This window comes from Astyanax mexicanus, chromosome 12, assembly GCF_023375975.1.
Source record: "Astyanax mexicanus isolate ESR-SI-001 chromosome 12, AstMex3_surface, whole genome shotgun sequence".
Taxonomy (NCBI): Eukaryota; Metazoa; Chordata; class Actinopteri; order Characiformes; family Acestrorhamphidae; genus Astyanax; species Astyanax mexicanus.
In genome coordinates this window covers 32145104-32159818 of record NC_064419.1, presented here as the reverse complement: position 1 = coordinate 32159818, position 14715 = coordinate 32145104, and the positions used below count along the sequence as shown (strand labels likewise).

The 14715-nt window shown below is 35.9% G+C and overlaps 1 protein-coding gene across 1 annotated transcript in view; it reads right to left on the bottom strand.

Moving 5' to 3' along the window:
* si:dkey-220o5.5 (actin filament-associated protein 1-like 2) overlaps nt 1-7636 on the bottom strand; it is a 50032-nt gene extending 42396 nt beyond the window's left edge. Inside the window, exon 1 of the mRNA XM_049486106.1 lies at nt 7408-7636. Coding sequence (XP_049342063.1) covers nt 7408-7423 — 16 coding nt within the window. The 5' untranslated portion in view covers nt 7424-7636. The remainder of the gene's footprint in view (nt 1-7407) is intronic.
* Between the last annotated feature and the right edge of the window lie 7079 nt (nt 7637-14715).

Sequence of the window (14715 nt, the reverse complement as noted above, 5' to 3'; positions counted from 1 at the left end):
GCTTTGCTGATTTATACATTGGGATATAAACTTCATTTTAATTATGACCAAAACATACTCAGGTCAGTGGGTTAGTGGAGTTGTGAATCAGAGCATGCCCCACAGCAGGTCTTCAGACTCTCTAAGAGAAGCTATTAAAAGAAATCAGAAGGGCCATATGCTGGCCGCGACGCATGAACACCGTTTCAGAGGATTACTGGCAATCCTTCATTCAGACACGCCGGCTGCACACGCGACAGCTGAGAGAGAGCACAAATGACTCAGCAGCGACGTGCAAGCCGAACATATTCTACGTTCTTAAAGAAATAGTTCAGCTAGTCAACAAACTAAGACATATTCAGAGCCTAAAGTTTAGCTTCTATAGTTTTAACAATGAAGCTACCAGGTACCAGGTAGCTAATAAGTAATGGAAGCTTTAATTACATCAGTATGTATATGCTAAATGCATACCAACATTTTTTTAACATTTATTTTACCAGGCAAATCATTAAGAACAACTTCTGATTTTTGCCCTGATTGTTAGGCTAATCAGAAAGGGCATCATCTTCTATACCCCAAGCTATTGTAGCATGGCTGAACATACTGTAACAGATCACTTTAACATTTTGCCATTCGTACAGTCATTTAAATTGACAGCACAGTAAAAAAAGGAGGCACAACAATATATAACCAAGTTTTAACAAAATAAATCATGCTAACCTGACATTTCCTGTAGCTTTAAGACATGCAGAAAAGACTATAGCTGCAACCAGTAAACATCATGCTGCGTTGCATTTGAACTTGAACATCCGTATCTGCAAGTTCCAAGGAAATTTTTTGCTGAGGAATTTTGCTGAGGAATTTTTTGCTGAGGAACTTCATGGGTCAGATTTCCTATTCAGAAAATCAGGAGAGCCTCACCAACCACAAATTCAAAATCCAGAAGCAATAGCTTATATCTCTGAACATGCTGTATATCCATATGCAAAATATTGTTTTGTACTGGTTTCGCTTACAATGTTAAACCAAAACAATGATGGGACATAAAAAAATTACTCTTACACCATTTATGGTAAACTTTAACATCTTTATTATCTATATTTATCTGTTTTCGAATATGTTTTGAAATGGCTTACATTTATCTTAAGGTTTTATTGGAACACAGTCAACTTGGGTATGACGTAATTCTCAGCTCTAATTTCAGAGGTAAATAGAATGCAACATAACACCATAGCAACCATTAAGTTACACCTTAGTAACACCAGTAAATTCCTTGGTAACATTATACCCTCAGCAAAAGGTGCCAAATATATTCATATTCATTATGCAAGTAGAAGTAGAGAAACTAGGGTTTAAAAATCCCTCCGTAGAACTTGAAGTATCAACTCAGGCTACCTGTTTCAGAGCGTATATCGTATATATGTCCACTGAAAATGAACGCACTCTAGTAAAAAGCAAAAACGTTAAAACATTAGTTGGGATTTTTTGCCCAAGTTCTCTTGCGTCTCTAAGAAGTAAGGAGTAGAAGTAAAAAGTCATCTGAAAAATAATTAATTCAGTAAAGTATAGATAACCAACATTCCTGCTTAATAATGGAACAAAGTATTCGTACTTCATTACTTGACACCTCTGCCCTCTACTTAGCAACAACATGCCATCCACTTAGAAATACCACAGCTTAAAATGCCTTATACCTTAGCAACATCCTGGAACACCACAGCTACCACTTGAGATTCGCTCCCACTGCATAGCAAACCATAAAAACCACCTGAAATACCACAGAGCCACTTAGCAAACACTGTTTCACTCTGCCGGTCACATAGAAACAGTTTAGCTGCTGCCTGTAAGTGGGAACCTTCCCTTTTACAATGCACCACATTGAGCATTATTGTAGAATATCAGTGAAGATAAAGAGACTATGTACATTGTTGGATCTGGACTGAGCCACACCATCCACTCCACAGCCCTTATGAACCCTCAGGAGAGACGCAGGTCTGGAGATTGTTTATGTTAATGGACGGCGGCGGTAGCCTCCTGTGAATGGCGCTGTGTGCGGGTGAACAGGCAGCTGTTGTAAACGGAGCCTGAGTGGCAGCAAGCTCTGCTTTCAACCACATTTCTTACGCTAGATCAGCGGGACACAACCGTCAAAGTCACATGACTCTGACTGAGTGTCTGTGGACTGTTTCTATGCTTCCAGGTTTACACACTTACACACACACACACACACACACATTAGGTCAGTTTATTCTAAAGCTTCAGAACATTTCCTCCTAAAAACAAACTAAAAAAAATATTAGCGTAAATCTGCTTATACTGATTTACAAACCCACCAGTGAATTCATATATGTCTGCTGAATTTTCTATGCATTAATTATAAAAAAGAGCTAATCTGATCTAAACACCTTTTCTTTGGTGACTATTTTTTGCACTAAACACCCAACAGCATGCACTATAGTCACACTTAAAATCCTTTAATTTTCCCAAAAATCATCAGTGCGCCTTATAATCCGGTCCACCTTATGTATGAATTTTACCACTCAGGTTGTAAGGAGCAGTAAATTTAGCCACTCCGCTGAAGTACAGCGTTATGCAGGAGGTTTCTCCAGCAGTATTAGCATTAGCCGCTAACCGTGCTATTATCGGTCTGTATCCTGCTGCTAACCCCGGCTAGCACTGCTAGAGCAGCATTAGCATTACCCGCTAACCGCGCTAAGCCTGAGCTTTTTGGCCATTCAGAGGTGAGTATTATTGGCCTGTAGCCTGCGTGTTTACCATGTTAAAACAAGCTAGCAGTTAGCCACTAATGATAATGCTCCACCTTTAGAGGAAATCTGGAAATCTAAGCATACTGTAAATAAAGGGAAGCGTTTTATTCACCCAAATAAACAGTTTTCAGGAGGGAAATCTGTGAAGATTAACATCCAGCACTCATTTGACTTGTCTGACTCATCTGAATTTTTTTTTTCTTCGAATTACAGTTTTGTTTACTTAGCTTAGCTTTACAGCCACCCAGTGGTGACACCTGCTGAATTAGAAGGAAAACATGGCAACACCCCTCTTCCATACTAGTGTCACATTAAATGCACCTTATATTCCGCTGTATAAATTTAGGCCAGAAAAAAGAAGTTCATTGATAGTGCCCCTTATATTCCGATGCGCCTTATAGTGCGAACAATATGGTATATTTCCAGCAGAAATGTGGCAAAAACCTGTCTAAAATAAAACAGTATTAATATACCTTATTTAGACTGGAACTACTTCCTTGTCATCCTCATAACAGCTCACTTTAAAGTGCTATTTCACTTTCAAGCTGATACCACACACTGTGCTGAGGTGAAAGTGGTTATGGTTACTCCAGGCTTCAGCTCTGTGGAGAGGTTTATGGCTGCGTCCCAATCAAATGCTATAAGCAGTGTTTCCGCTACATATAGTTTTGCACTCTGACTTTTATAGAATGTCATGAAACTGCAATCCCAAAGCTCTGCAGAGGGCTTTAAATGTAAAACGACACAGGCTTTGGGCACTGTTCCGATTTCAATATGGACCACACTGCATTTTGATAAATTAAAGCCATATTGAGAGCACAAAAAAAACAAAAAAGCATGAATGCTAAGTTACCTCAGCTTATGTTAATATCCTAGGCCTGTACAGCTAGCATCAGTTTAAAAATAGTTAAACAGCTTGTGAAGAGGTAGTAAACTCAGTAAACTGATCCTAAACATAATAAATGATACCGAACATTTTATTTCACTTCATTTATGTAAAAAGGTGAAAAAAAAATTATGTGAATCTGGCGATTTTTGGCTCCCTGCCGACATTGTACATTCAAGTGTACTCATACCGGGGTTGCCAGATTGCTACAGTTTTGGGTTTTTTAGCCAAAACGTGCCTAAAACATAGAGAAAAATGTAGGTCTAGTGAAAATACTTACTTGCACTAACCAGTTCTGTATTAACAGGTTCTCCGGCTGCTTCTTTTTTCTGGGTTTTTTTTTTCATATTGCAATGTGGGATAACAGTCCATCGAAACCACATGCAAAAATTGAGCAGTTCTTAATGTGTGTCATGTATATTTAATCAACAGGTTTTTAGGGGAAACTGTTTGATTAAATATCCTGAATTACTTTGACTATTTTACTTTTATACTACTATACTTACTTTATATTTATAAACAAGGTAATATTAGTATTTAAAACACAATATAATAATTTACCCTTTGCACAGCTGATAGGCCTCTATATGCTGCCATTGTGTGTGTGTGTCTGTGTGTGTGTGTGTGTGTGTGTTTGTGTGTGAGAGAGAGAGAGAGAGAGAGAGAGAGAAACCATTTCTGGTGTTTAAGAGTGCACATCTTTGTCTAATCATCTTTATTTAGTGTGTGTATGTGTGTGTGTCTTTTTTGAGCATTTTGCAGTTTGTGTGTGTGTGTGTACTTTGTAAACACTGGTAGTTCAAAGGCTCAGGATGTGGTGCTGATTGTGCAACAGGCCACTTTAATTTCACCCATCAGCATCACTCCCTCATTTACAGTAGAGTGGCTGCTGAGACTGAACACACACACACATGAACACACACACACACACACACACACACTTCAATCGCATTACTCTTAAGTCATATCTCAGTTTAAGTACAATAACAGTGTCCATGAATGTTTGAGACCTATAAATACAGATTTTTGCTGGTGACCAGCGATAAATGGGGTCTAACATGAATGAATAGACAGAACAAACCCCAAGTTTCTCATCACAGAACTATCACAGGGAACAGCTTGAGTATGGCCACATCTGTTTAAGTTGTGAGGTGTTATCTTGTGAGTGAACTTCATGGTAAGGTGACAGAAATTATCATGAGTTTAAGCAAGGCCGGATAGTGGGTGTCTGGTGAATAGGACATCCAGTATGTAGGCATTTAACATTTCTCTATCCTCAGCATATACCGGAAATACACAGGAGGCATTATCACTGACAGTGGACAGCACAGTGGGTGGTAAGGATTGTGTCTAATGGTGTCTAGCCAGAATTGTCCACGAGAATGGAGATGAAATCCACATTTAGCATTTAAAATAACGCAGGTCAATGCAGTGTTCTTTAGTTTCCAAGAGACATAGCAAAAGACAATACTAGTTCCTGTCCCATCACATGTGGCATATCAGTATAAATGCTCAGTAATATGGTCAACACTCCATTTACTAATTTTTCGAGAATGTAAACACACTTCACTTAACTTCTACAAGTTTCTCAGTACTTAACTTGTCTACTAAACTCTCAGCTGCTGCTTTTGCTCCACTCAAGTTGTTTATTGCAAAAGTTTACTCAGATCCATCATTCCGTCACAGCAATTACAGCATATTTACTACTCTATACACCTCTAGGCATAACACAAGCAGTCACTCACAGGTCTAAAACACTTCAGTTCCTGTGCTGAGAGATGCTAGATGGACTATAAGCTCAGCTGAAGCTTTAAAAGGTACTTTTTCTCCACTGTTTGAGTCACTGTCACTGATCTGAAAACACTTCTCCAGGAGGCCGCTCTACCTAAACCCTGGTGTATGTTCGTGGTCATAAATCTGAGACCCTAACTGCTGAGCAAAAAGCACTTGAGCTGACTTCATCATCGTGACACAGTGGGCAGCTATGCTAGGCTGACCACACACTCGCTCACGGGTCTAACATGCGCCTTATGAGTGAGGAACTGGAATTAGTGTTACATGCAGTGTGGGACAATAACAAAGCAAATGGATTTCATAGTTTTTTTTTCTCTAGTCTACGATGTATTTCGGTTGTGAGTGATTTTAAAACACTACATTTTAAACTTAAATATATATTATTTAAAAACTGCAAAATCTAGTAAAAGTCATTCCTTTTGATTTATGTGTTCATAACATGTAACATACCAGGTTACAACGTAACAGGATACAACGCATACTTTGTTTTTAACTTGTTTTGACCTGCTGGATAGTGGTTTACCAGTGCAAGGATACAAAAGGATACAGTAATATGGATCAGTACAGCAGTGTACAATTTTGAGAGTGTCTATGGCTGCATACATGATGAAATAGAATCTAAAGACGCATTATAAAAGCAAAAAAAAAAATGTACACTGTGAAGCAAGTTTTTAAACTTGTATCTTGTAACACAATAATTACGACTTAGCGTACAATAAATGTTTCAATTCTAATGTTGCAATTGTCTTATCATTGTCAAACTCCATGTTTTTTAAAGATGTATTTGCTTTATTATGCTCTTACCTTATTAATATATCACTGGCATAAAACATTTTTAAATGACAATTATATCATTTATTTTAGCAATTATATTTGAGACAAAATATCATCCAAATAAATATAGTTATTGTGACAGGCCTACTTGTACCCCGTTCTGTTTGGAAATCTTTAATTATAGCCACTTGGTTTTACCTAATGAAATTAGTCTGTCTTTAGTGTTTTGTTGTGTTTATGATTTATGATAATTTTAATAGACATTATCAGTGTCAGACTAATTAAAGATGATGATGAACCAAGAGTGACAAAAGTCTTCACATCATAAAGGAAAAGCAGCAACTTTTGTTCAGCACCTTTAGAAACTCCTTTAAGACTCTAAGAAAACTATTTCAGGTGACTCTACTTCATGCAGACACTGAGAAAATAGAAAATAACAAGAATCCTTAAAGCTACATGTGGTACTTAGAAGAATCTAAATTATTAAACATATTCTGGGTTGTTTGACACTTTTTGTTTACAAAGTATTTTATCATGTGTTCCTGTATAGCCTTAATGTCTTCAATAAAAAAATTACAATGTTAAAAAAAAACATAAAAAGAAAGAAAGTGAGACAATGAATTAGAAGAGGTATGTCCAAATACGAATTTCGTAATAGTGCGTTAACCTTAATGTAAAATTTGACTGATTTGTAAAATAGTGTAAAATTGAAGTAAAATTCAAATTTTCTTTAAATTACAATAATATTGTTTATCACTGTCATTTGTGGGGAAATATACCATATATAATGAACATTTTGTGACAAGGCTAATTAAAATAAAATTAAGAAGAAAAGCCTTACTAACTTTATTAAATCATCATTTGAAGTTATTTAGAAGATTGAAACCCATCAAAAATTAACTTAATTGTATATAGGTAACTAGTTACAACATATAACATCAATACTACATGTCTGCTGTTATTATTAGTCTATATAAATGAACCTCCACCACCTATAAAGCTGCTGTGAACACTGGAGTAAGTGCAGGAGAAGTTCAGGAATGAAATGTGGAGCAGTCTGTGTTTTGGTTCTGAGCAGTTTATGAATGAAGCAGTGAGCAGATCCACACAGCAGATCCCTCAGTGTTGTTCTTCCACAGTTTCTGATCTCTCTGAACTCTCAGCCCAGGGAGAACTAAAGCAGAGAAATGAAAAGCTCTAACTCACCTTTTTGTTTGTCCATCGTAGTGAAAACGCTCACAGACTCCCAGTAAAAGTCCCTCTCCTGCTGCTGCCACAGCTCATCTCTCAGTATCTCAGAGGGGTCTGGGTGCTGGTGGTCTTCAGTGAATGAAGCTGCGCTCAGACTGAGAGCAGGGGTTTAACTGTGAGTAGAAGCTCCGCTCACACAGAGCTCTGCCTCCTCTGCTCTCACTCACCACAACTTTCTCCCTTTTCCTCTCCGTTTAGCCCGTTTTTCCCCACTCAGTATCCCCCCAGTTCACACACTCGACTCAGCACTGGCTGCTGCGCCACCTGCTGGTGGTAAGAAACGCTTTACAGTCATTCAGGGTCAAATGGTATCCACAGGTGTAACATTTATCAGTTCAATTATCTGACTTTGAAGTTAATTAAATTAACTTTACATAGAAAACTATGAGTAAAAACTTCATTTTTCACATTTGGTAAAGTAAAAAAAAATACATATTTAGATTTTTGTTTTTTCCATTTTATTACTTTTTACATTTCTACCCCTCACAATCATAATTCCAGAAACAATCCAAAACTAAATATTCACTTAATTTTTTTCCCCCAGTCTGATGGTATAATACAACATGTTTATGTTACAAGATGCGAAAATTAAAAATAAAATTAAATAAGCAAGTAAACCCAGATAGCCAGCGCCTTTGGCCCGGAGTCGTTTCTAAGTCGGCACTGCTGGTTTAGAGTCGCAAGCAGAAAAATACTTCTGGCCCACAGCTGGCCCAGTGTCACTTTCTGAGTGTTCTACATCAGTGTCACTGAGCAGTCGTTTTGGTGCTGGTGAACGACTGTCGCACCTAACCTGCTGATTCTCTGAACACAGGTGTGTCCTGGCTCAAATACGGCAGACGACCCTGTACCTGCACTGCACTAACAAAGTGGAAAACTGACTGTTCCCTACTGTTAGCACTTTTCTACCAAAGCTGACTTGTATATTTTCTTTTTATTTACAGTTATAGATGACTCCTGTCAGTAAGAATACTTACTCCCGCTGTTATGCTGCTCCTCACACACACACGCACGCACGCATGCACGCACACAAACACACACACACACACACACACACACACACACACACACACACACACACACACACACACACACACACACACAGCCTGTTATAGTACACACACACACACAGAGCCTGTTATAGTACACACACACACACACCCACACACACAGCCTGTTATAGTACACCCACACACACACACACACACAGAGCCTGTTATAGTACACACACACACACCCACACACAGAGCCTGTTATAGTACACACACACAAACACACACACACACAGAGCCTGTTATAGTACACACACACACACACACAGAGCCTGTTATAGTACTGCTACACGCGCACACACACGCACACACACGATCAGCATCCCTAGACCCCAAAACCAACCGTCGCGCACACCCCAAACGTGTGATCACGTTTAGAGTGTAAATGAATCTAGATGATATTTACCTTGGTGCCCCTGCGCATCAGCCCAGTTCAACCCGTGCGGTTTCTCGTAGCACTTGGCGCGCGGATTCCTCAAACATTACAACGTTCCTCAACTGTCAGCTATCCTGAAACCTTTGAAGTTTGTAGGTAGGTAGCAAACCTAACTAAGTATTACGTACCTTTTTTGAAATATAATTTATTTTGACTTAATAAATATTTTGGCCGTCAAATATGATTTATAACCCTATCTGTGTTGCCTCTTCAGTTAGCTAAGCTAGCTAACTTAGCAGCATATCAAGGTGATATTATCTGAAGCTAAATTATCTCAGAATGTAGCATTAAACACATTTCATGTTAATGTAAATGTTAATGTTGCTATAACAGTTACTAACAGACAACCAAAAAGTATGTTTTTACTTGAAATTCAAATTGTTAACTAGTGTACAAGGCCAGAACAAGTACTGTTTCAGTATTTACGTTAGCTAAGCTATAAACAGTTAGCTAGCTAGGATAGAAACCAGCCAGTTTGCTAGCGTTAGCTTAAATGCTTTTACAAACATACATACTGTAAAAGCATTTAGGCTTGCTAGTTAACCAATTTGGTAGTTAGCTAGCGAATTGGTCTTTACTAGCTAACCTAAATGCTTCCACAGAACTTTTGTTTAGATGTTGTACATTAGCTAGCTAGTCAGCTAGGTTAACTTAGTGGTTGTGTGTCTCTACAAGTCACTGTGTAATGTTTGTTTTAGCTAGCTTTTTAGTTAAATAAAATGGTGCTGTGTCTGTGAGTTAATATAAAAAAATCTTTATTTGTATTGTTTATTCCAGAGTTCAGTAATACGTTCCTGCACATTCTGCTACTTCGTTAAAAGTGTATGTTATTAACTTAGCTAGCACATTTTTATATAAACACACTCACTACTACCAAATAAGCTTTAGTCAACATTTCTCTAATTTGTAAAATCACACTAGAAGTTGTTTGTGTATGCAGTATATTAGTATACTAGAGACAAAAATGTTTTACTTGAAAAAGTTTAAAATTAAATTACACACACACAGTTATCCTGTTAGACACAACAGGAGAATTTAACAACATTAAGTAAAATAGTGGAGCTTTTCAGAGCAATTAAATTATTCATGTTTTATATTGGCAAAAAAAGGAAATAGGAAAATCATAGATACATTTTATTATTGTCAGTAAATTAATATGTTTTAATGTTGCTGCCCCTACTTTCGCTTCTGCTGGTGCCCAATTTTCCAAGTACTTATTTCAAGAATGTGATGCTGAATTTAAAATGGTCATGTCATACAAAAGAAAAAACATAACAGCATTATATTTGTAAATATGACTGCAATAAACATATTTAACATTAAACTATTACTGTACTTTGATTCTATTAGTTGATAGTTGTATCTATAGAAACAAGCGTACAATTAAATATGTGTAGAGAAGGTAAAACTTGCTTTTAGAGCCTACTCAGAAAATATAAATAAGAAAAACTATACTGGTGGGTGTGTAATGCTCTCAGGGAGTAAGATATAAATTTACTGAGGAGGAGACATCAATGAATTATTAAATTATCTTTATTTTAATTGTCTTTATATTATTTTAATCTTTATGATCAACACATTTTCCTTATAATTAATGTAGATGTATTTATATATTTAAGTATTACAGTATGGAGGACCAAAAATGACATACGTATAAATAAATAAATAAATAAATGCACATATAAATGTAGAAATAAATAAATGTTGAAATAAATAAATGAATAAATAAATAAATGTTGAAATAAATAAATACATATATAAATACACATAGAAATGAATAAATAAATAAATATATAAAAAATAAATACACGCATGAATAATTGTATAGGTAAATAAATAAATTAATAAATACATTTCTAATTTTTTATATTTATTTTTATTTATTCATTTATATGTGCATTTATTTATTTTTTCATTTATTTATTCATTCATTTATTTCAACATTTCTACATTTATTTATTGATTTATTGCCACATTTATTAATTTATTTATTTCTGTATTTCTGCATTTGTATGATAGTTAGGTAGGCGGTCCTATCCTCGCTCTAAAGCAGGATTGGTTTTTGAGCTGCAAAAGTTTTGGTTCTACTGCTTGTCACTACCCGATCTGTACCCCCTGCCCGATTTGTTCCGCGCATGCGCACGCATGCGCATTGCAAACTGAGCAGGGGCACAGATCAGGTAGGCAATGCCAAGTTGTGGTTCCGCTCACACTGTCGCAAACAGCTTGTAAAACGCGGTTTCAAAATGAAGGACTTACGTTTTTACAGAGCTCTGAAAGAGTACATTTTAAGTGGAACATTTACTCCACCATGCAACAAAAAAATGCGCAAGGAAATGCGGCGTGTGTCTGAAAACTTCATAGCAAAAGGTAAGTTAAAATCATATCATATTTTAGAAAGGTTTGCGTTAGCTGAGGAAGCGAAGTGTCCCGTTATGTGAACTAGTTAGTATAGCTAGGTTAACTATGCTAGCTAATTTAGCTCGGAGTATTTTATTATATCAATAAGTAATTAAATATGAAACATGTTTTTTTTTCGGCAGACAACCGATTGTTTTACACTGGACCAAATAAAACGTATATGAGACTAGTTGTTTGTACTGAGGAGGAAAAAAGGTCTGTTTTGATGGAGTGCCATAACTCCGGCACCGGCAACCACAACGGTGTACGAGGCACGAGAGACAGGGTGATTGCTGGATACTTCTGGCCTACCCTAATGAAAGATGTAACTGAGTGGGTATGTTGTGAAGTTATAACACAATTTCTTATTTATTTCCAGAGCGTAAAACTGCAACACAGTACATATAAATGTTTTATTTAGTATAAATATTACAGTATTATTCATACAAGGCTGAAGTTGGTTTGATATTCGCAGCTCCTGATTCGTTTGGTTGTATGTACACTACCTTCCATCACTTGCTTTCTCCAGTTTTACTTTAACGTGCTGTTCTAGTGTAATTCATTCATTTACTAAGTAGAAAATATCTTAACTAGAGAATTAGCCTCATACTTTAAGAGAAAACCTGGCATTAGCCTGGCCAGAGCTAATTGTATACTGTATAATATTTATTTTAATTATTGAATATATAATTAACAATTTAATATATAATGAAAAAAATATTTAATAAAATTATATTTTAAAAACCTTTGTGAGCCATACTGCACAAAAAATGAATAAAAAGCTAATGTTCCAATGTGATTTCAAATAATTTTTTCATCTTGGGCCTGACCAAATACACATGATATGAAATTGAAGTCTCCTATGTTAAGGAAAACCTAGAATTAGCCTGGCCCGAGCTGATTTTATACTGTAAAATGAACATGACATACGAGCCATAATGCACCAAAAATTGAATATTAAGCTGACGTTCCAGTATGATTTTGAAGGACTTTTTCATTTTGGACCAGAACAAATAAACATGAGATGAAGAGTTCTAGTATTCACAAAATCGCACTGGAATCACTGGCTTTATATTCATTAATTTTTGTGCATTATAGCTTGTATGCCATGTTGCCAGTTCGTTTTAAAGTATAAAGTATTTCAGGTTCTTCTTAAAGTAGAAGACTAAAACTCATTATATCATGTGTATTTGGCATGGCCCAAGATTAAATATCCTTCAAAATCGTACTGGACCATCAGCTTATATTAAATTTTTGCTGCATTATGGCTGTGTATGCTATGTTGCTAATTCATTTTACAGTATAAAATCAGCTCGGGCCAGGCTAATTCTAGGTTTTCCTTAAAATAGGAGACTAGAATTTCATATCATTTATCAGTATCAGTATTTGGTCTGGCCCAAGATGAAAAAATTCTTAAAATCACACTGGATTTTTTTTTTTTGAGCGCAACGGCTTTTAAAATATTATTGTATTTTTTAAATTATATATAAAATTTATTAATTTAATATTCAGTAATTAAAATAAATATTTTACAGTTAACAGTTAGCTCTGGCCAGGCTAATGCCAGGTTTTCCCTTAAGGTAGGAGGCTAATTCTCTATTTAAGATGTTTTCTACTTAGGAAATTAATGAATTACACTAGAACAGAAAATAAGTGGAAGGTCGTGTATATAAAATTGCATTTTATAACATAATGTATATTTACATAGTTAATAAACAGCTGTACTGCTTTTCTTCATTATAGCTCCTTCAGTGTTGATATGTGAGGTGTTAAATATAATATGCGGAACAGTTTGTGAACGCTCCCTTTAGTTCACGGTGGTTCAGTGAAGCGGCAGCTGCGAATATCAAACCAACTTCAGCCTCATATTATTTATTCAGTAGAAACAAAAGAAATCTTTCATAGATAGTTACCAAGATTCTGATTTTGTATAAAAATAGTGTAACAAAAACAAAGTAATGTAACGACAAATATTATTGTGCACGAAATTATATAGCACACCCCTTGTTCTAATATGTATTTATGATATGCATTTTATTTTACTTTTTGTACATGTTTAGACACTGTCCCAACTTAATTCTTCTTTTTTTTGTTTTTTTTTAGGTGAAGTGTTGTCGCCGCTGCCAACTAAATGACCCCATGAAGACGGGGACACCAGTGTTACATTCTATTAAGGTATTCCAAATTCTGTTTTGTTTAATAGAGAAAATAAATGTTTTGAAAGGTAATGGAAAATATGTGTTTAGGTGAAGGCTGCATGGGAGGTGATTGGCCTGGATTTAATTGGCCCACTGCGAGAAACTGGTCAAAAAAACAAGTATGTGTTGACCATGACTGATTTATATACAAAGTGGGTTGTTGCTGAGCCACTGCAAAATAAGACTGCAACTGAAGTGTCAGCAGCCATCATAAAGACACTCTACTTGTTCGGCATGGTCAAGAAAATTATTACTGACCAAGGGAGAGAGTTCGTTAATGAGGTAAAAGTCTAGTATAATGTGAATTCTTAACATTGATATTTATCTTAATTAGCACACATGTTTTTCTGACATTCTGCTATGCACACTGTATTTCCTTTTTGATGATTTGCACACAGCTGAATGAAAACATCTTTGCAAATCTGAAAATCAAACATGCTGTCTCAAGTGCCTACCACCCTCAGACAAATGGGCAGGTAATTTTCAACATAATTTTATTTGACATTTCCCTGTAATGTTAAAAAAAATTAGGAAATGTTTTAATTGTTGTTGTTTTTTATATATATATATAGGATGAGCGAACAAATCAAAATGTCAAACGTGTATTGCGGAAGTATGTAAATGAAAGCCATAATGATTGGGACATCCATTTACCTGCAGTTGTGTATGGTATTAACACTGCTAAGCAAGTGGGTATTCATTATACATTCATTATGGTCGATATATAATGTAATCGATATATAATGTTTTATTTCTGATAACTTTAAATAACTTAATTTGTTTTTAACCAGTCTTCAACCAGGCACACCCCGTATTTCTTATTCTTCCATCGGCACCCTCATTTGCCAGATGTTATGAACGCCTGTCCCATGGGAGAAGACTTTAAAATTGCTGACCCAGAAGATGATCTTGACACCCGAGTAAATGAAATGAAAATTTTAAATGAGAAGGTTAGGTCCAAATTCATGTAATCTGACCACAGAAGTTTTTTTTAATTCAATGGCATGTAGTAAAGTGTAATTTTTTTTTTTCAGGTGCTTAGCAACATTGAAAATGCGCAGAAAAGACAACAAAAGTCTTACAGGAACCGTAAGAGAAAGCTAATGAGCACAATCAGTCCTGGCGATGAGGTCTTGATTTCTCAAGATTTCAATATAAAACAGAGAAAAGACACCCT